Source organism: Solea solea, chromosome 16 (genome assembly GCF_958295425.1).
Source record: "Solea solea chromosome 16, fSolSol10.1, whole genome shotgun sequence".
In the NCBI taxonomy this organism is placed as follows: domain Eukaryota; kingdom Metazoa; phylum Chordata; class Actinopteri; order Pleuronectiformes; family Soleidae; genus Solea; species Solea solea.
The window spans coordinates 11,825,009-11,847,007 of record NC_081149.1 but is presented as its reverse complement, the minus strand read 5'-3'; the positions used below and the strand labels follow the sequence as shown (position 1 = coordinate 11,847,007).

At 39.5% G+C, this 21,999-nt stretch overlaps 3 protein-coding genes across 8 annotated transcripts; 1 reads left to right on the top strand and 2 right to left on the bottom strand.

Moving 5' to 3' along the window:
• Nucleotides 1–789: 789 nt before the first annotated feature.
• On the bottom strand, nt 790–11,873 carry prr14 (proline rich 14). Of its 3 annotated transcripts, none has more exons than XM_058653108.1 (11): nt 11,747–11,873; nt 10,478–10,506; nt 10,205–10,378; nt 9,557–9,713; nt 9,409–9,462; nt 8,783–8,823; nt 5,417–8,266; nt 5,202–5,340; nt 3,824–3,933; nt 3,297–3,365; nt 790–2,472 (listed from the first exon to the last, which is right to left on the bottom strand). In XM_058653108.1, exons 3-11 carry the CDS (start codon nt 10,345–10,347, stop codon nt 2,181–2,183), a joined length of 3,855 nt encoding a protein of 1,284 aa, XP_058509091.1. In that variant the 5' UTR covers nt 10,348–10,378; nt 10,478–10,506; nt 11,747–11,873; the 3' UTR covers nt 790–2,180. The 3 variants fall into 3 exon arrangements, with proteins under 3 accessions (XP_058509091.1, XP_058509092.1, XP_058509093.1); XM_058653109.1 differs by having other exon boundaries at nt 10,205–10,314; XM_058653110.1 differs by having other exon boundaries at nt 10,205–10,310.
• Nucleotides 11,874–12,629: 756 nt separating this feature from the next.
• Nucleotides 12,630–16,493, bottom strand: cd2bp2 (CD2 (cytoplasmic tail) binding protein 2). 3 transcript variants are annotated; one of them, XM_058652577.1, is made up of 7 exons: nt 16,341–16,493; nt 15,960–16,038; nt 15,542–15,671; nt 14,693–14,850; nt 14,014–14,608; nt 13,844–13,929; nt 12,630–12,878 (listed from the first exon to the last, which is right to left on the bottom strand). In XM_058652577.1, the coding sequence occupies exons 2-7, from the start codon at nt 16,032–16,034 to the stop codon at nt 12,768–12,770; spliced, it is 1,155 nt and encodes a 384-aa protein (XP_058508560.1). In that variant the 5' UTR covers nt 16,035–16,038; nt 16,341–16,493; the 3' UTR covers nt 12,630–12,767. The 3 variants fall into 3 exon arrangements, with proteins under 3 accessions (XP_058508560.1, XP_058508562.1, XP_058508563.1); XM_058652579.1 differs by having other exon boundaries at nt 16,247–16,390; XM_058652580.1 differs by lacking the exon at nt 16,341–16,493 and adding an exon at nt 16,123–16,234.
• A 1,625-nt stretch (nt 16,494–18,118) lies between these two features.
• Nucleotides 18,119–21,764, top strand: pheta2 (PH domain containing endocytic trafficking adaptor 2). 2 transcript variants are annotated; one of them, XM_058654144.1, is made up of 5 exons: nt 18,119–18,407; nt 18,589–18,654; nt 18,808–18,896; nt 18,983–19,286; nt 20,667–21,764. In XM_058654144.1, the coding sequence occupies exons 3-5, from the start codon at nt 18,816–18,818 to the stop codon at nt 21,062–21,064; spliced, it is 783 nt and encodes a 260-aa protein (XP_058510127.1). In that variant the 5' UTR covers nt 18,119–18,407; nt 18,589–18,654; nt 18,808–18,815; the 3' UTR covers nt 21,065–21,764. The 2 variants fall into 2 exon arrangements, with proteins under 2 accessions (XP_058510127.1, XP_058510126.1); XM_058654143.1 differs by lacking the exon at nt 18,119–18,407 and having other exon boundaries at nt 18,453–18,654.
• Nucleotides 21,765–21,999: the final 235 nt, after the last annotated feature.

Below are 21,999 nucleotides of genomic sequence, written 5' to 3'. Positions count from 1 at the left end.
GATCCTTCTGAAGACTTCACCAGGGTCGGGCATCCCTGATGACCACGAAACCAGCAAGAGAAGCAGCAGCAGCAGCTGGAAGAACAAAGCAGCATCCTTCTGTGAAGATGAGCACCATAGGAAACTGGCCAAATGCAGCATCATCTGTGGGTGCTCCTGCATCGGAATCACAGCCCTCATATATTCAGTCAAGGTGATTTTCTTTCCAAACCACTGAAACTAAAGAGCCACAGTCCAAAACTCAGAGATATCAGCTCTGAACTGCAGCAAAGTGACATTTGTAATAAGAATGGATCAGTTCATGTGGTCAGACAGGAAAGTACAATGGTCTAATAACTAAAATAACTAATTAATGAAACTTTTGTCTTTACCTGAACAGGCAGAGGAAGCAGTGGATCCAAAGATGGCAGCAAAGTTCTCACAAAGGGCAAAGAAATATGGCATTATCTCCATTGTGTCGTTGTTTTGCTTTTTGGCCTTAATCCCCATCCTAGTGGCACTGTTCTCATATCTCATGACTCTGAAAGACTGAGTCCACTTTGATAAATCTGTGCAGAGGAGAACCAACGCAGCAAGTTCTCTGACTTTGGATGTTTCAGGAAGCAGAGTGGATCGTAAGAAGCCGCTCATCACTGACTTTGACGTGAAGAAGCTGCTCGTTACATGAAAAACATCCCACACTGCTTTAGCCTTTCTGTGCCGTTACACTTCTCCTCTTCTCAGTTGCTTTTCTTTTTTTTTTTTTTTAACATTTTTAAAAAGAAAATAGTATTAATTAGTATTCAAAAATATCTTACACACTGAAATATTTATTTTTATAAACATATGCACAATTCAAACTTCTAATGTAAATAGAAAAATGTAAAGTCTGAGACAAGAAACTACATGCCATGATTATTCCACAGCAATGACCCAATCCTCCACATTTTTGCACCTTAAATGTCGTTACAACTCCACATTTTGTTTTAGACATTTGCAGATTCTAAAAAAAAAGTGAATAGAGAAATGCAAATCTCTAAATCATACAACATCTACATGTGTTGGAGAAGGATTGGGTCGACACTGGGCATGATAAAGTGTGGCAGAGATCCTGGCAGTGCTTCCTCAGAACATTATGTGATTCTGCTCTCGTCGTGCCAGCATTATCTTGGCATTATTGCGCTGTTACCATATTAGCTTTATTAACATCAAATGTACCAATATGTTGTACTTTTATACAAACACTACTGAAACAATTTTGTAATAAAAATGAAAAAAACATTTGTGCTCTGAGTTGCAACAATTACAAACACATTTACATAACTACTATTTAAACAAAAACAAAAATCTTACAGTTAAGGCAACTTCCATTAAATTTGGCGAGAAAAAACAAACATATACAGACAGTTTATCAAAATATTACATTTACAATACAAATACAGACATGAGAAAACAGACCACAGGTAATAAAAAAGACAACCAGCAGTGGAATCTGGACGCTTCCTCTAATAAATGCTCTCAGGAGTGCTGCACTGTTTCCACGTTACATTTTAAAGATCAAAAACCTCCCCTGTCATAAAATTACTAACACAAACACCAGGCTGATTGAACATGGGTGAGTCCTCGACTCAATATAATGATTTAGCAATCCCTGTTTGTGGACAGAAACAGAGTTGCAGCAAAGACAAATCTCTTGCTGGCATGTTTAAAAGTTATATTATCGGCATTGAATGAAAAGAAAATTAGCTGCCTTTATTAATAACTTAAACAATGACGATACAACATCACTAAACCTCTTATAATACACCGGCTACCATCAGTGCAACAGATTTGCGATGGTATACAGGACATGCAGTCTGAGATTTGACAAAATGACAATAAGACACCATACTGTACTGTAAGTGTTTAAAATTATGGACGTCAACTGTTTACCAAAATAGAAACTGGCCCACAGGGAAAATGGACAGCAGAAGTGCCTTAATGATAATAAAATGCACCATTATGTTTGCAACCGACTTCTGAAATGGGACATATTTGTTGAAGCTATGATGTACTTTTCTTCAACTTTGCAGCTCTACATCCTATGACTGAAAAGATCCATTCTTCAATAACATTGAATGTTCATGTAAAATATACATTAGAAAACAGCACTGCAGTAATTGTTTTGGAGGGGTAAATCATTACCATTTCAGAGGCATCTGTCAGCTGTCTTTCTGATCACATATCAACCACAAACTCAGCTGATCAAGCTTGGCACACAGCAGTGAGTCCACGTCCTGCGCGCTGAGGGGCGGTACGTCTTTAGTCACGCCCCCTCGCCTTGTCCTTGAAGACGAGGTACCCACCTTTCCGACACCCACAAGTGGCTTCTTTGGTTTCCTGGCCTCGCCAACCTCCAGGAACTCCAGAAATCTTTTGACACGTCTCTGGCTGAACCAGGACTCTGAACCATTTCGACGATTGAGAGGCACCTCGAATATGGTCTCCAGTCGGCTGAAAGACATGTAACATATTCCTGTCAGTACAGTAATTTAACAGACATCAGGTACAATTGATGAAGACTGAATGGTACTTTTCTGGTCCTTGAAGTCTAATCAGTATTTTAGGGACACCACAGGTTTTCCTCTGGTGCCACCACCTGGACAAACTTTTTTCTGCTCCATTGGCAAAAGCAGCAGTTAAAGCCCAGTCCCATTGATTCAGGTTTTTCAAGTAAACATTAATTTTCTACCGCTCTATCTTCCACATGAGAGTCGTGGCCTCTTAAAGTATTACTAATTTAGAAAATAATTGAAATATCATGAACCTGAAATGATGATGAAGACATCCAGGAACTGTGTACAATATTCTGTTGTCCTGTCCTGAGGTGGGACAGGACATTCTTGAATTGTTTTTTTTTTACCATTTTCCTGAACAAATTATTTATAGTACAGTATGGGACAAGATTAGGACAATGCATGCATCCCCAGTTTTATCCACTATCATTTTAATTTTGGAACTTTTTGAAGACATTTCTTAGTAGCTTGCATTAATTTTTACATACAACATAATACATTTGCATTTAAATGTGTTTAAAACACACCTATTAAATGTCTGACTCTTAATTTTGGATGCAGTGACTAAGATTTAAGTCCAGAAACACAGGATGATGCCATAGATACTGTTCCAACGTCAAAATAGAAATATGTTATAAATTTACATTTATTTAAGACTTTTGCTTAGCATGAAAAAAAAAAACTGTGTATCCCTGTATATCTCATGTAGATGCATAATTTAATGCGCATCCTAATGTTGCATGCGTCTAATGTTAGTCTTACCTTTCAGGAGGTTTGCTGAAATTCTTATTGGTGTAGATTTCTTCCAGACTAAACTCCTTCTTTTTCAGCCTGTAGTGGAACATAACAAAGAAAGTCAATCAGTCTGAATATTGATCCAAAATATTCAATGGGCAACAGACACATGCTGACACTGTCACAGAGTCACTGTCAAAGGAATGTCAGAGAGTGAGCTGAAAAAATTTGTCCTATTTTTAAAATGTTGATCAATGAAGAAGACCTATTACATTTTTTATAACAGGCTGAAACGCAGAAGTAGCTGCACCTGTAAAGGCCTTATTAAGCTTTTTTATCAGCCAGACATTGCTTAAGATTTCCTGTGATCAATGACACGTCTTTATCTTGCTCACCTCAGAACTTGCCACAGCCTGTTTACACAGTTATACATGTACATACATGAACGTGATCACCATAATTGCAGGGCAGTGACATACTACCAATGTGTTAACAGCCCTTTGACAAGAAATACACATATATACTGTATATTTGTACACAAAAGGAGATTATACCTGATGGCTTTGGGCAGGCCCATGGGTGTCAGGTTATTTAGAGTTTTAGGTAAAGTTTTCCGAATTCTAATGGACGACACCTTCCCTCGCTCCTCTTGCTTTTGCACCACCTGTGATGAAAAACAAGGAAATTAGCAGGACTGAGTATAGAGACGTAAAGATATATGAAAGTGCTGAGATTTTCTATAGAAGACGAGGGATAACTATTATGGAATTTAAAAGAAAAATTAACAAATGGAATGGAAACATTAGTCAAGCTGGGATTTTTTTTTTTAAACTCTTTTTGTTACTCTTTGTTGCTGCTGGTGATTTACTGGGCGTTAGGAAAAGGGAGTCTCTTTATTTTGTGTTGAACCCAGGTTTTCTCCCAGGCCTAGATGTAACAAATGGGGGCTTATCTGAGTGTTACAGTTCACTACACCTGGTCTTCAGTGACGCACTGACTTTAGCGTTTGAAGTCCACTCAAACACAACAAGCCTTAGGAGACTAGCTAGGCAAGTTATCCATCTTGGTTGGGCATTTCTTTACAGTTTGTTTCCTTACTTTTTTTGTCTAATTTGGGGACGAAAAATACAACTTGAGGTTGTGACTTTTGAATGCACTCCATGTTTGTTGGGTGAGCATTTGTGGTTGTTTGGTTTTGCATTTAACTTTGTAGCGTGGTCACTTCAAGTCGGGTCCTAGAGTTCTCAACAGGCCTGAAAAATGACAACCCGACCCGACCCACATGTCTTTAAGCCCGAACCCGACCCGGCCCGAAGATGTTGTGGCAGTGATGGTTCACTTTTGTTGTCTTTTTGTTAAGATGCAGTCGGAACAACTTTGTATTTTGACTACTTGTGTGTCACTACTGGTTTGTGGCTGTTGTGTTGTGTTCGACACTTGCGTTACTGTTGTTGCAACTCACCTCATGGGAATTGCCATGTTATCTCCTTGTGGGAGTGGCACCCAGTGATCTAAATCCAGTTATATTTTAGATATTCTGTGCAACTTAGATGGTTGTTTTAAATAAAAGAAGATACGTCTTTGTGTATGAAACATTTCTTTAGGTCAGAAATGTTCGGTCTTTTCTGGGGTGAGGGAGGGGTGCTAGGATCCCTGGTGTCCCTAGCTCTCTGCATGTGTGAGTGTGCATATGATGGGTTTAAAATAGTTTATTTTATGTACTGCTGTTGGTTTATTAGGAGTTGGGAAAAGGGAGTGTTTTTAATTTAGTTTTCCCCTAGGCCTGGATTTACCAGTGACCCTCATAGCTCTGTTATATACAAACACTAACTAGCAACAAGCCCATGAACCAGTATAAATGTGCATGTTAAAGCATCTGGGAATCAACAGGAATTCAATACTCAATGTTACCGCACATAAAGTAATGCATACCTTGATTTCAGAGTCAGATAGAGCCTTTTCCTCTTTCAATGCAATGTCTTCATACTCCTGACTGGATGAGCTTGTGTCTTCAGCATCCTCCTCCTCCTCACTTTGCCTCATCTCAGTCTCACACTCCACAATTTTTCCACTGCAGATAAGACAAGACATTTTTTTGAGCACACCCTTTGATACTTATTGTCATTATTATAAAAAAAGCAAGTTACCTTGAACTAGAATTCGAGGGAGAATGAGAGTCACTACTTGGGAGGATTCCTGAATGGTGCCATGTGGAGGAGCTCACTGAGGATGTCAAAGATGAGGGAGAGATGGGAGAAAAAACATGACTGGAAGTGCTGGGGCTGGCAGCAGCTGCTCTGCCATCGACTCTATTGGAAAGAAAGGCCAGGGGGCTCGAAAGGAAACGGAAAGCCAGAGCTGACAGGGGAGTGCTGGGAGAAAGTGTGACACGAGGGGACAAGTGCTGTGTGAAGCCATCATGTGGGAGAGATCTTCTCAATGGATACACCTCCTTACGAAGACACAGAGGAGCAATCTCTCGTTCTACTTCCACACTGCAGACCGTGTGACGACGAGCCCGCCGAATGAACTTTTGGGCATGAGGGACAAAAGGAGTGTGAAGGGACTGGTGCTGCTGTGGCGTGGGAGTCCTGTTGTGATGTGGAGAATGCAAAGATGAAATCCAGGGTGCGTCCTGGGGATGGACGGATGGGATCTCTGGGCATGAGTAGCTGCGCAACAGACGATTGGAAGGGTTTTTTGAAGAGTGAGGAGCCAGATCTGCATCCTCCATAGTGATCGACTCTCTAATTTCTTCACCTTTATGTGTCCTACCATGCAACACTCTACATCTTCTCCTTTGTTTTTCCACTTTCCTGGGCTTAGCAGTAGTATTACTTTTTCTTGCACTGGACCTCAACCTGCTGTTATTACTGGCTTCAATGTCAGTAGGAACTGGCTCATCTGCCACAAAAACAAAGGGCGCAGTGCTGTTTACCATCTCAACCATTAAGTGTTTAACTTCATTATTTAACTGTACACAACACTTTAAGTTAGTTTGGGAGGGTAAAGGAGCAGGATGCTGATCACTTTCAAAAGGTGTCATATCAAAATACACAGGGTCTATTGAATTTTTGCCTTTTCCTTCTTTAGACTGGCATTCTTTGGTTATTAAATATAGGTTATTATCAGTAGATTGTGTTGTCACTTTGGATTTAACAGCTCCTTTGAAACCCTTTTTGGATCTCTTGGACAACTGGTTGAGCTCCGTTTTCAAGTTCTCTTCTCTTTGAACAGGTTGAGATTTATCAAAAGTAGGCGATGTTAATTCTATTGACTTCACTAATGAGTTAGAAGAGAAAGTGCTGTCTATTTCTGTCATCAAACTCACTTGGACAGGCGATTTTCGTTTCAGTGGTTTCTTGTTTGTAGCCCTGCTCTTGCTTGTGCTCTGGAGCTGCTTTTCACCAGGATGAACAATAACTTCTGACAAAGGCTCCTGCTGGGTTTGTCCAGAAGAGGTGATTGCCACTGTGGTTTCCAGATCCATACTGTCAATGTTTACATCAGGTTTGCAAAAACCTGTCCTTGTTTTAAGTCTCTTGCCTGAACCAAAAGGCTTTGTCTTTGTGCCGCTGCCCTTTTGACTGTTCTCTGATGCACCACCGCTTTTATCCACAGAGCAAAGCATCACTGCATCAGGGGAACATTCAGTCAGTGCATTTAACACAGCTTCATTTACTGTAGGGAGCATTTCTTGTCTTAACTTTCCTTTTCTATTAGTTTTTGTTGTAACGTGATGTCTATTTTTCAGAGGTTTCAGTGTTTCTTCCCCTGTCTGTGGTCTAAGACCTCTCAGCGTGCCACTATCTGAAGGTGGGTTTACTACATCTTCTTTACATCCATCTATCCTAAGTTTTTTCCTCCTCCCCGACTCTTGAGAATTCAAAGACCCTTTAATCCCCCTCTTTGATCTTCCAAGACTTGCAGCCAAATAAGACTCAGGAATTGTCTGATTTTCTAGCTGTTCTGTGTCCAAAGAGGACTTCAGTGTCCTTCTGGCATTTGAATTGTTCCATAGGATTTGTCCAACTATGCTGTCACTTTTAATGTTCTTGATTTTCTTCTCATCATCAGGCTGAAGATTGTCTGCACCGAGGTGAGTGTGAAAGGCTGAAGCAGATAACGGCTGAGTTTTGTCTGTATGGCTTGGGTTGGATTTGTTTGAGTTCCTTTGAGAAAGCTGCTCGTCACGGACCTGTGGGGCAGACTCTTCTTTCTTCATGCGAGGCTTAGACATAACCTTTTTTGGTTCTGATCTATTTCCTGTAGCCTTTCTAGGTGGTGGTTTCAGCCTGACAGCCGGTCTGCCTTGCTTCGCCCCTGTACTGGACATCTTCACATTGGACTCCTGTGAGATACTCAAAATGACAGAGGGCTGTAACAGTAAAGAAGACCCAACACATTGTGACACATTGTTAGAGAAAATTGAGGGTTTGGGACTGTCTTCAGAAGGCACAGATTCAGGGGAAATCTTTTCTGTCCGAGTTACTGTACATTCATCAATCTGTTCAGAGTTGTCTGTTGGCAAATCCAGGTCAAACAGTAATTTTTTTGAGAAACATCGAGTCCTGTTTTTTGCATCATCACTAACCCTCTGCTGATTCACGTCAGCCTCTTGATTCTCAACTTCACTTTGTCCTACTGGCTGAAATATATTGCTCAGCTCAACATCAGATGGTCCATTGTCCTGCAGCTGACATTCAGCTGGTTCCTCCGAGTACTCCATTGACAGTGGAGGACTGTTGGGTCTGAAGAGTTTAACAGGACTCCAGACAATCTCTGTGAAACTGCTTATCTTTGACTTTAAATTCCGAAATAATGGGCCTATCACCCATCCTTTTAAGGAAGATACACTTTCATCACCGTGTTCCAGTGCCAAATCCCTGCCTGTATCCATGTCCGATTCAGCAGTAGTATTGTCAGCCAATTGCTCAACTACATTTCCTTCAGCAGAGACATCGGGCTCATTCCAGGGGCTTTTCTGGTCTTTTTTCCTATAACAAGATTTTTAAGCATAAATTACAAAGTACGGTGTAACTGTTCAAATAAAAATATTACATAAATCAGTTCACACTGCAGCTATTGATACATGGGCTTTGATTATCAACTTTACTTTACCCAGTGAATTCTTATTTTAGAATGAAATGATTTACAACTACTACTATTAGAATTTGTATGTGCATGTGTCAGGGTGTGAGTCTACCAGGGCACTGCTGATGCATTACATATCGAGCTAAATAGATTGGCCCCATTGTTGCCAATATCCAGTTCAACTCAATTTGTGTTAGCATAAGAGCATGAAAGATCTATAATCCTACAACTCACCAGGACTCTGTACATTAAATAGCATAATACTTGTGTCATGTCCTTTTATCACTCATCTACAGTTTTTAACTCCCTATTACAGCATGGTTTAACAAAGAATAATACATTTTACAGTAACATTTGTACATGTAAAAAAACAGTGAGCAATTTCACCATGTGGAGAAAAGAATAATTGTCCCACTCACGTATTCTGGTTCTCCGTTGCAACCTTAAAATCCAATCCATCCTGCAAAATAAACAAACAATTACAGTGAATCTTTAGCTGTGTTTGCTGCAAAGCATTGACACCATTTGAACCGTTGATCGAAAGGAGAAAAAATAAATGTAAATACTAAATTTAAAAAAACCCACCCAATTTTCCAAACCTCTTTTACAAAATTAAACAAAGCCGCACACATTCATGTTTACTACAAATGTAGTGTCTCACTAGGAGAGGAGACAACAAAAAACAGTACGTTCTGGAACATATATAGCCTGTGTGTTAGTGGGTCACATTAAGACACTTGCTCATCTGTGTCAGACGCACCAAGCAGACCATGAAAAAGGATTAAACTCCCTCAAATAACAACAACAACAACAACAACAACAACAATATTATTATTATTATTATTATTATTATTATTATTATTAATAATAATAATAATGATGATTATGAACACCCTGTACACTATACTGGTCTCAAATGTTGCCATACAGAGCCCAATAGAAAAGCTGCTGCACAAACAGATTAAACACTGATAGCTTTATGGACTCCATTACAGGTATGCAGTCAACAGAGAGAACTTCTAAAGCAAGTTAAGATAAAACAGACCTTGTTTTTTGCCCCACATACAACTTTAGGGTGCTTGGACTGCGACACTTGCACCTACAAAATCCGACAGATACAAAAGCAATTCATGATTCATTAGGGAAACAACACATTTCTCAAGATATTCTGCAGAAGACTTTTTTAATTTTACCATGCTTCTAATGTCTCTTTGTCTCCTGATGGGGAACAGATTCTGTCTGGATGGTTTCTGAACTGCTCTGATGTCCTTGTGGCACTGTTTTTTAGGTGTTTGAGGTCTGACCCCTTGAATACGACCAGGATGTCCTGATATTTCATCATTTGCACAGCTGTGAATGTATAAAAACAAACAAACATGAAAATGGCCACAGAAAAACAAACACGGGCATTGCGATTAAGGGATTCGCCAGATGGACACAAATAGGGGTGGTAATTGCCAGAAACACCATCATATATCGTCATGATATTAAGTCACATTAAGTCACAAAACGATATTGCAAAAAAAAGGAAAAAAAGAAAGAATATTTCATATATTGCAATATACTCGCACAATATATCACTGTATCGATTTTTCCCTCACCCCTAGACACAAAGTCATATTTATATCAAAGAGTTTCTCTATTATTTGCACTATATTGCCTAAACTGATTTAATCAGTGGAATATTTTCAGAAATTTGCAAAATTTCCATCCCATGTACTTCCCACCTAGTCCAAGTCCTAAACAACATCTGCAGAAAAAAAAAAAAAAGTAAGAGCTAAAAGCAAGAGGGGAAATATACCAACAGCCAAAGAAACCAAAGGGTGCAGGGACAACTATACCTGGGAGTGTCGGAGGAAAGGGGGAGGAGAGGTGGTGGATGTTCACTGTGGGGAGGTGCACTACAGAAAGGGTTTGAGGGAATAGCATCTTCATCCATTGGACAAACTATCTGAGGGAGTAAGTCAGAGGAGTGAGTCAACATCTCCTTGCTCTCGCTCCTTGTACGGCCCTCTCTGTAAATAACAACAGGAAAAACAAAGAAAACAAAAAGGCATGCAGGGTATCACTGTAAAAGCACTTAAAATGAGTTTAATGGTAAAGGCTTTACTTACGTTAATGATGTCAGTGTTGGAGGTTTATTCTAAAATGAAGGAAAGAAAGACTTTTATACTTTAAAAAACGCTTGAAGGTAGAATACAGAACAACTTATATCACTTCACCCTGTTTCTTATATTGTTTTTGTATGTTTTCACCATCTTTTTACTATGTTATACTACATTTTGCCGACAATTGTTTCAATTCTTATTTCTAGTCTCATTTATCCATTTTTCGCTGCCACCCTGTGTGCTGCTGTGTCATTTCTACTTATTCCCCTTCTGGGAGATCTAAAATTTCAAAAAAGGGAAAACATTGCCATCACAGTTTTCTGATTGTTTGTATGTTGTGTTGTCCAAACGACATACTAGACGGCAAAGATTCAATCGTTTGGTCCAGTGCTTCTCAAACCTGAAAATCATGATGTTTTCAAATGTCTTGTTTTGTCCACAGACCAACATGATTAACTTATTTGTTATATGGAGCAAAGAACCTTTGCAATATATGTCAATATTCACATTTCAGAAGCTGATAAAGCAGAGAACTTGTTTAAGTTATATTAAAAAACGCACAAACCGATTAATCAATTATCAAAAATAATTGACGATACAATTAATAATCGATTAAGCGAGTAATTGTTTCAGCCCTAAACGTAATTTACATAAGTTCATTAAAAATACTATGTTTATTGGCAGCATTTGGCGTCTTATGTTTTGAAACTGTTGCAGCCTCTTTGCCAGTCATTGTCGTTGGCACATTTAGGTCTGATCTCACTTGCTGTGAATAGTGCGTTTACGAAAAGTTAGCTACATTACAGCCATATATACTAGGAAAATAAATCTGCCGCAAAATCCAATACGTGGTGTGAACCAATTCTAATATAATAACGATTAATGTTTTGCACGGAAGAAGCAGTGGTTTCATTAAAAACGGAGCGGGGTCTACTTGCTGGAGTACAGTGTCATATTCAAACTTCAACATAATAGCTCGTTGAAATGCTAGTAAATGAGTGCGATAAAATAAAATGTAATTTTTTTTTTAAATAAAATATTTGTTGGTTTGGTTAACTAACAAGGCTTCAGTTCAACGCCGCTGACATGCATGGTTTGCCTGACGCCGATATTCACAGTGTGGAACACAGTTTCAGTACCAGGTTGTAGCCGTAGCCCGTAGCTGTCATTTCTATTCCAGTTTAAGTGCCTTTTTCGGGAGTAACTGAACATTAGTTGCGCTCATCGTTTGCTTGTGTGTAGATATTAAAGCTGAAACACACCAAATAGTCTTACCTGAAACGCCAAAATGGAGCGAGGGGGAACCGTTCCAACCTCAACGTAAACAAGACGTGTCGGACTGCAGCACTAGAGGCAGCGGCGGCGGCGCCCTAATGCAACGACTAGTAGAAGAAGCCGTTTTTACAAACTCCACTAACCAGACACGCTCATTGGCCAATCAGAGTGCGAGTTCTCGTTCCGCCTTTGGACATGTGACCAATCAGAGAGGAGTTAGCGGCGCCGTGGGTCGAGAGCAGCCAATAGGAACGCGTAGACGAATGGCTCGCAAAAATGATCGTCTTCTACGATGTCCCCGATTGACCCAGAATACTGAAATATCTACATTTTTATCCAAAAAACAATGAAATCACTGAACTCATTAACTAAATAAGCGATGGAATTACCTCACGACAAACTGCATGAAAATATAACAAATGAACAATACCAATGTATTAAGTATTGCTTAAAAAAGTACATATACATACATTCCTGATCAAAATATTAAGATCATTGCAAGAATTTACATTTTGCACCGTTGGATCTTAAGAAGGTTCTAAGTAGTGCTTCAAAATGCAAAAAGAACAAATGGGAGTGAGACAAAAAAAAAATTTGAGAACATAATTTCCAGGTTTGCGTAACACCAATCAACATTTTCTGACATTTTTATAGACCAAACGATTACTTAATTAATTGAGAGAATAATCCACAGATTAAAATCCATCCATCTTCTACCGCTTGATCCTCCACAGGAGGGTCGTGGGGAGTGCTGTGCCAATCTCAGCTGACCTAAGGCGATAGGCAGGATACACCCTGGACTGTTATAAAAATTATCTTTAGTTGTGGCACAAATTGGAATCAATTTAATGAGCATTGAAATGAAACAGAAAGGCAAAAAACATGATATACATGACTTATTTATTTAAAAACAAAGTATTGAAGCCCATGTTAAAACAATAGGTCTGACAGTGAAGAGTGAACATTCAAACGGTTGATATTATGAACGTGACAGTTTTGATCATTTGTTGCTGGACATGATTCACGTGTAGAGTTCAAAGTCTAGTCTCTTGGAGTTGTAGAACTGAGATCCCTCCTGGTCCACCCTCCTGCAGTAAACACCGCTGCTGAAATAGCCCTCGTCCACCCAATTCTGGAAAACAGACAATAAGAAGATTAAAACCCACCTGGTCAGATTGAGGTTATAGGTAGAACCAGACCGCAACCCAATTATCTCTTAAATCTAACATAATGGGATTTACAAAAATGCAATTTAGTCTACAGGAGGAAAACAAACAAAATGTGAATAAATACCTACATTAAGTGATTATTTAATGTTTCAGTATCATTTACATGAGCTTATTTTAGTCCTGGCTAGAAATCAACTTTCTAACTACACCACAAGATAATCTCTCTTGATATTGATTATTGATTGAGATAAAAAAAAATCCCGACCAATTCAAATGACTCAGGAGATTCATGTACTATAATAAACTGAAATCATTATCAAAATAGTTGGCAATTAATTCAGTCTGTCTTTTTTTTAATTAGTTAGTTTAATTATTTAATTTATCTATAAATGTGAGGAAAATCTGTTTGTCTGTTAATCACATAATTGTCAAACAGGTCGACTGACCGAATGGGTACTGCACTAGTTCAGTTAATTCAATGTATTTGGTCACTAATTGGCTCATTGTTGCAGCCTTAGACTGGACTCATTCAGCTTAACAGACAGCAGTTAAAAGTGGACTTTTGACATAAACCTGCAACCTGTAATTCTTTTAATCCCATTGTTTTATCATCCCATCCCTCAAATTCTACTGCGAATAGCAATCAGTCTGAAAATGAAGAAATGATCTTTCAAGTTTGCTTTGGTCATTTGTCAACATAAAAGCCCAATGCCACATTTTTGCAAAACTTAGTTCCACGTTTCTTGAGTATTTGATTTAAAAAAAAAAAAAAATAGAAGTTCCAAATAGAACATTTACTTGTTAATTGTGCTTGTAAAAAAAAATAGAAAACACTTTTTTTTCCCCACAAATGAAAGATAAACAATCCATTTACCTTTCTTTGAATTCACTACAGACTAAAACATTTTAAAATGGTGTATGTAAATACCTGCATCTGCTCGCTGGTGAAGGGGCCATAGATTTCTGAACCATCCTTATTTTCCCATCTGTACTCCCACAAGACCCCATCAGTCACTGAGGAGAGACAAAAGAGGATTTAACACATGAAACAACATCGCTTATATTTAATACAATATTTCTTAAGATACACTGTGAGACCTCTTTCGTCTCCTTCATCCTCATTTTTCTTCCCATGTGTCTCGTCAAATTTATCTGCGAACATATCAAGTTCATCTTCTTCTCCGTCATCTTTGCCATCATCGCCAGCACCGTTGCTGGATTTCTGCTCCACAGCTCGTCTCTTGCTGGTCATGCTCTTCATCAAATAGGCCAGTTTTTCATAGGTTTGCTGATAGATTTCAAACATCCCAGATCCAACCAGTCTGTCGGCGAGTGCTGTGAGCCTATCAAGCTTTTCCGTGTCCCTTTTGGCCTCCTCTGTCGGCTCACTCCCTTCCCTCAGCTTTCCCTTCTTCCTCCCTCCAAGACCTCCCAGCCGCCGGAGCGCTGCAGCAACCGTCTCTCCAGGAAGCATCAGCTCAACCACAGCTTCTGTGAGTTGGTGCTGAGTGTAAGAAGCAAGTGGGTCCTCAGCAGGCTCTGCTTCTTCCTCCTCTTCCTCCATTTCCTCATCTGCCTGCTGCTCTTCTCTCTTTTTCTCTTCCTCAGCCTCATCCTCATCACCGGTTCTGCGTGTCCTTTTTGCAGCAAGACCTCTCTTTTTTTTCTTAATAGGCTGTTCTTTTACTTTCACCTGAAAGAAGAAAACTTATATTATTGCATACAGCTTGAAAACTTCCACAACATGATGGGAAAAATGTACCCAAAATGCCTTTACCCAGTCAATGTTGTCGAGCCAATTGTCTCTTATCTGTTGTTCCTTTTTGATGAAATAGTTTCCCTCTGAGTCAAAGTGTCCCTCTTCCATCTCCTCTTTCAGGTTGAAAGGTGTAATAGAAACTCCCTCATCATAGTCGATAGTTGCTCCTTCTTGTCCTGAAAAAAAGTTAAGAAGACTTTAAGTCACACAAATATCTATCTTGCATTAATTAAGGCACTTGATGGAAGTTGGTTCTTTAAGCCTTTTAAATTAGTGCAATCAATGCAGGGCAAACTCGAGATTACCACATAAATCTAATTAACTTTATAATAATTTTTTAATACAGTTGCAGTAACAGTTTGAACTAGAGAAAGCACTCAGAGAACACAAGTACACTCAGTGTCCTCACAGTGTCTATACTAGGGGTGGGAAATGCCAGAGACACTGTCATATGTGGTATACTGTACTCACACAACAACAGCTCTACTGAGAGTGCGCACTTGGCACCATCTAGTGGGCTAAAACATCAACTGTTTTTTTTTTTAATGCTAAGCCACAAAAAGACGTTTATTTGTAACTTCAGTTAAAGACTTATATGACAAAAAATTATACTTGCTTGTTTTTCACTGTATTGCCCCCTAGTCTATATGCTCCAAAGCTACATCATATAACTCTGCCGTCCACATAAACATGTTTTGGAGACCCGAAAACAGAAAAACAGTGGTTTAGTCTGAATGGAACCACTGGGACCACCAGCCCTGAATAACCAACAGCCACAGAAAATGTCATCAAAATCCTTTTTTAAATACATTTTCGAAGACTGACAAACATAAAATCATTGGCAGAGTAATAATCAACAGGACATACCATCCACATCATCGCTGTCCAGAATATCATATTTGCTACTGTTTGTGCCTTCACCTTCGTCCTCTTCATCACTATCAAGCGAGTGTTTACCCTTGAATCTGGAGCCCGGTCCACTCACAACCTCACAGCTCTAGGACAACAGTACAAGAACGAAGAAAACAAAACTTACGTGTATAATATTTGTTTTTCATTTATTTCTATTCTACATTTGGACTCTTGTATAGCTGATTTCAAACCAAAAACTAATAGTTCTCATGCAACAGAGATGTATTTCAAAGTAAGTGCCTAATAACGGAATAGAATCCATGTATAAATGTGAGTTAAGGTGATTATGTGAGCACTGACTCAATCATTATAACATAATAACACCACACTGTTCTATTTTTTTACCTGCACAACATGAACAGAGCAGTGTTACCTTTTTATTGGGGGGATCTTCTTCCAAGTCAAGTTCCTCGCTCCCGTCCTCAAACCTGACTTTCCTTTTCGACATTGTGCTAAAGAGAGGAAAGACAGCGGCTTTTTTATTCTGCTAACGCAACTCAACGTGAGCTGTGTGATCAGATATATCACGTACACACATTCGGGTAAAGTCGTGAATAAGAGCGGTAAACAACACCGTGCTTAGCTTCCGATGCTAAAAAATGTTAGCCAACAGCAGCGCGTGCAGAGGAATTAAGGCATGCGTCACAGTCTGGAATCTACCGTTAGGATTCAGACAGCGTCCAGTTAAGAACTCGGCCAAGACGTTTACACACCACGACTGATAAATGTGAACATTTAAAAATATGGCAAAAACCTGCTGAAAACACGTCTGTCTTGCGATCCTGTTTCTTCTTCGCTCCTTATTCTTTCTTTTTCGTCTTCGCTTTTGGTAGCTGTTTCAAACAATGACACGGCACTTCACTGCCCCCACATGGTGAGACGTAAAAATGGAATCTTGTAGAGTTCACATAAAATCACAGACAGCCAGTCATCATCTACCGCTTTATCCTCCACCAGAGGGTCACGAGGGGTGCTGTGCCTCAGCTACATCTCAGCTACATCGGGCGATAGGCGGGGTACACCCTGGACAGTTCTCCAGTCCATCGCAGGGCCTCACACAGATAGAGACAAACAACCATTCACTCTCACGGTCAATTTAGGGTGTCCAATTTACCTAATCCCCACATTGCATTGCACAGTTTTTCGACTGTGGGAGGAAGCCGGAGAACCCGGAGAGAACCCACGCACACGGGGAGAACATGCAAACTCCATGTAGAAAGGGCTCGAACCCGGGTCTTCTCGCTGCAAGGCGAGAGTGCTAACCACTACGCCACCGTCTGACCCACAGACAGACAGATGAGAGAAATGTTTTCTTTTGTTGTGGTTGTACTTAAGCCACTGAAGTCTGCCTTTCATGGTGTCCTGCTTTAATCCTACTTATCTTAATCCTACTTAAACTAATTTTTCTTTTTGTTTGAGGACAAAAACAAGACATTGGAGCAACACTGTTTAACATTTTCTAACATTACAAGGACTGAGGATACTGTAAATATCAAGCCCATTCTGTATGGTAACTGTCTATAACCTTTTATAGTGTATCGTTAATATCTTTCTATTATGTACTTTCACACATGTGGGAATGCACGTTTATGATTTATTGTCTTTATCCTTACTGTCTTTGCTGCTGTGACAATATAAATTTCCCCACTGCGGGACTAATAAAAGACTATCTTATCCTATCTTATCTTATCAAACAATTACTTGATTCATTGAGATTCAAAATAATCGACAGATTCATTGATTATGTAAGTAATCGTTTGTTGCAGGCCTATTTCGTGGGACAATTACTTGTCCCTATAATGGTTTTCATGGCAGAAATGGACAGAGGCAGATGGTGATAATATGATTTGTTTTCTATCCAAGTTTGTCAAGGCATGATTGTTCAGGCTCTTGATTTAGATGGTGTAGACACACTGTATATACATGAGGGGCCCCACAGCCATGTGAGGCAAGGTCTTGTGAGTCTTAACTCTCTGGACTCTTTTAGATTTGCCATTCCTTGAGGTCCAGAAGGATAAAAGGATAAGAGGCTGCCAAGAATAGATACGATAAGTTAGGAACAAGGTTATTATAGTTAACGAAAAGTAACAAAATAACCAAAACTAAAATAGAATTTTCGTTAAGTGAAATAAAAATAAAAACTAGAGTTTAAAAAAACCCCAACAACTAACAGAAACTGAATTGTGTTTTTTATAAAACTAACAAAAATTGTAGTGAAAATGTGGTTAGTTTTCGTCTTAGTAGATGTATTTCATACATAAGCCTTTTGGGTTCATATGAAGTGTATTTATTGTTATATGTAAGGAGTACAAGAGTTGTGTATTGTATGTATTTTTGTTGAAAACCTTAAAAAAATGCTTTCACATTTTTACATACAGCACATAAACATGTATATTTGCTGTTTTTTAAATGGCTCTTTTATACATTTGCCATTTCCTCTCCCCACGTCGTCGTCAAACTCAAATAACACCAATGCAGAAGTGAGAGGGGAGACCTGAGGGAAATGCATCTCACCTGCAGCAGCTCCTGTCAGGGAGGATGGGTTCAGATAATCAGAGAGAGAGAGAGAGAGAGAGAGCGAGAGCATATAATATGTCAGGATTTTGTTACCAGGAAGTGGGTCGAGTTATTTATATTTCAACACTCGTCCTCTTGGTCCTGAGGCAGAAACAGTGTTAGTAACCTGAAACTATATAATCAAGCATCGTCTGGATCTGCTCCTGTTGTAATGACAAGAACTAGAGCAAAAAAGAAATATCTGTAAATGTTACTATACTGTTCAGTCTGTGAGTCGCCATGAAGGATTCAAGATAAAACACAGGTGAGTGTGAGACAGTCACTCTTCTTTTTTTGGTAATAGATATTTAATGTTCCTGTGCATTTACACAGCATGTTAGTGATTAACAAACTCTTTTGTTTCCACATTCTCAGTGATAACAACGTCAAAGGTCTGTTATTGAGTGGTAAAAACTTTTTTCATGATACATTTTTTTTTGTTTCAGATAAAGGTGAAGCTAATTTTAACGACTTATATTCAAACCAGTTTGCGGCAGTGGGTCCTGACCAAGGTAACTGGACCCATGTAAAAGATCACAATATAAATCTGAAGGCTCGTGAAATTATTAATGGCAGAGAAAAAGAAAAGTTTTGTCAGATAGATAGATAGAAAGAAGAAGCAAAGAAGTAAAACACTCACGTTAAAAGCAGTCTCATGTGTTTAGGTGGTGGGATGAAGCTCCACAAAAAGATTTTGACCCATTATCTGTCCTGCACTTCTCCAGTAGACAAAGAGGGATATCTCTACAAAAAGGTTTGTGGAATAAAAAACAAAGAATAGAGAGAAAATGAATGCAATATCCAAACTTTACAGCCTGTACTGTATGTGTGTCTGTATAGAGAGAACGAAATGGCACCTACCAGCGGAGGTGGTTCGTGCTGAAGGCAAACCTGCTTTTCTACCAGGAGCGGCCGGCTGACAGACACCTGCTGGGTGTCATCGTGCTGGAGGGATGTGCAGTGAGGAGCTCACAGTGTGAGGATGAGTTTGCCTTTTCCCTGGTGTTCGAGGGGCCTGGACTCAAAACGTACACATTTGCAGCAGTGGATTGTCAGACTCGGGAGAGCTGGGTGAAAGCTCTGCTGTCAGCAAGTCACTGTTACCTGTCACTGCTGGTCAGAGACCTGGGGAGACAGTATGAAGGTGAGTTAGGAGACATGTGGCCTTTGTCCTGTTCACTGATATTTACTAATAATATGGATGTTTATGGACTATTATTGTCTTAGAATATCCCTCATCTGGGCCTCTTTTGTTTATCATTTTAACATTTGCTGCCTATAATGTGTTCATTCACTCTTTCCAGCTAAGAATTTGTGAGATCTAATGCAGAATGTAACAAAAAAAATAATAATTCTGACTTGGTTGTGTTCAGGACATCTATGGCTACTCACAAAATGTAAATCAGGCATTTTTATTGTACAGTTTTGGTGAAATTTCAGGTATTAGCACTTTTTAATCATAAGTAAAAATTGCAACTTTGAGATGCAATCAAAACATAACTCATCTGCAAAGAGACACTTAATTTATACTTTAATGAGGGTCCGTGTCAGTGTGTACTCAAGGTCAGTGGGGATTTCTCACCAGGCACTCACCCTCACTTTTGTGTGCATACGTGTTCTCTTCATATAACTTCATACAAGTTTCCATGGTTACCGTCTTCCTTTTTGTTTCTTTTGATGAACAAAAAAGTATGCCATCAACTGGACTGGAACGTGTTGTGCCACCAGAAGGATGCGCAATTAGCCCATACAGTCTCCATGGACTCAAACTGTGCTCTCATACACGTAGGGTCAATGTGGATGGATGACCAAATTTACATCTATGGATCCTTGCAGACTTCTGCACAAACACAAACATGGGTCTTGGGTAACATGGGAGCCTTCATATGCCAGACAAGATGTCCCTCCTTCCATCCATTCATCTTCTAGCGCTTTATCCACCACATGAGGGTCACAGGGGGTGCTGGTGCTAATCCCAACTGATATAGGGCGAGAGGTGGTTGCCAGTCCATCACAGGGCCACATAAAGACACATAAAGAACCATCCACTCTCATATCTGGTGGTGGAGTGGCTCAGTGGTTAAGACCGGCACACTGTGTGCAAAAGACATCATGGTCGCAAGTTCAACTCCCCCCTGGCTGATTGTACTCAATTCCATTGTAAGTTGCTTTGGATAAAAGCGTCTGCTAAATGACATGTAATATAATGTAATGTAACATCAATGGTCAATTTAGAGTGTCTAATCTGCATGACTGTGGGTGGAAACTGGAAAACCCAATGTACAAGGGAAGAACATGCAATCTCCTTGCAGAAAGGCCCTTCTTCATTCTTCTCTATTTGTGCAATAAACATCCACTAAAAAATGTCAAATACACGCTCTAGCTGGTTTGTGAGGTTGATTCTAAAGCTACAAATCACCGAATCATACACTTGTACAAACATACTTATGGGTAGTATATTCAATGTCTGCCAGTAAACTCTCCTAAATTGTAAATTTATAATGTCCTGTTATTTTGTCTGCAGAGGCGAAACAGCTCCCACGCTCTGGTGAATCCCATCTCAGCTCCTCGGTCAGTTTGCTCAAGCCGTCCCCGGCCTGCTCGTTCTTCTCTGGGCATGGACCGACAGCAGTGGTCAGACAGGGCCGAAGCTTCAGTGCCAGCAGTGTTTTACAGGCTCCTTCCATGTCCAGTAGAGTGGCAGCTAAAAAGTCCCCCAAACTGTGGCACAGGAGAAATGCCCTGGTCACACCTCTCAACGGACCAGCACCTTACGGCGAGTGGCCTTTGGTGGGTTTGGATCTGTTTGAGGACTTCAGCAAACTTCATGACTATTACGGCCAGGAAGTGAGGAGAGCGAAGGGGGAGTGGCTGAGGAGTCGACGCACAGCAGAGGATGGAGATCTCATTGACCTGGGGTGAAGAGAAAGAAAAAAAAAACACCTGGCAGTTAAGAAACTGTTTTAGAGAAACTGAGGTTTTCCTGTGTAGCAAAGAGGAACTGGACCTGAAACGTGTGAGGTTAAAACTAAAACTGTGTTTTCTGATAAAGAACTTGAGGTTTCTCATGATCGACTTTCACACATGTATTTGTTCATATGAGAAGAAGTGATTTTCTCTCTTCTGGCTGCAGAGCAGAAAACTACAGAAAGAAACACAAAAATGAACAAACAAAAAGTATGTATGACATGTTAAACTTATCACGTGTTACTGTAAGATACTGTTGTGGTCATGTGTGACAGGATCCTGAAACTGAAAACATCTGCATCGTTCACACACATGCTTTTAAACACATGTATTAGACCACCACACACGTGAGGTTTATGCAACAGCTGCACTAAATTAACAGCATTGATAATTATCACAATCATTTGAACAGAAAAATTCGTTTTAGTGGTTGAATGTTATGCTCGATTCATTTCTGTCTTCTCAGAGAAGAAGCCCAGTGAGGCGGGCTGAAATTTGGATATAAAAAGGTGAATTCAGTTTTGTTATTTGCCAAATAAATAACAATAACAATTTTAACTTATTTTTTTATTTTTATTTTTTTTAAAGATTTCAGGTGGTCTAATACATTTGTTAAGTACTGTACATGTAACATCATCACATTTGATCAAGACATTAAAAGGGTTTTGTGAAGAAGAGCAATATAACATTTTCATTGCATTAAAGAATAAATAAATTGGTCTGCTGAGTCTGTTTTGCACCGAGGAAGTTAAACAGTAGATGGTGCTCTAGACTCACTGTGCTGAAAGTAGAGTGCGCTTCAATCCTGACATACTGTAATTGATTTAAAGACAACTCTGTGATACATAAAAAAAGGCACACAAAAAAACAAAAAAAGATGCCTGAACTTT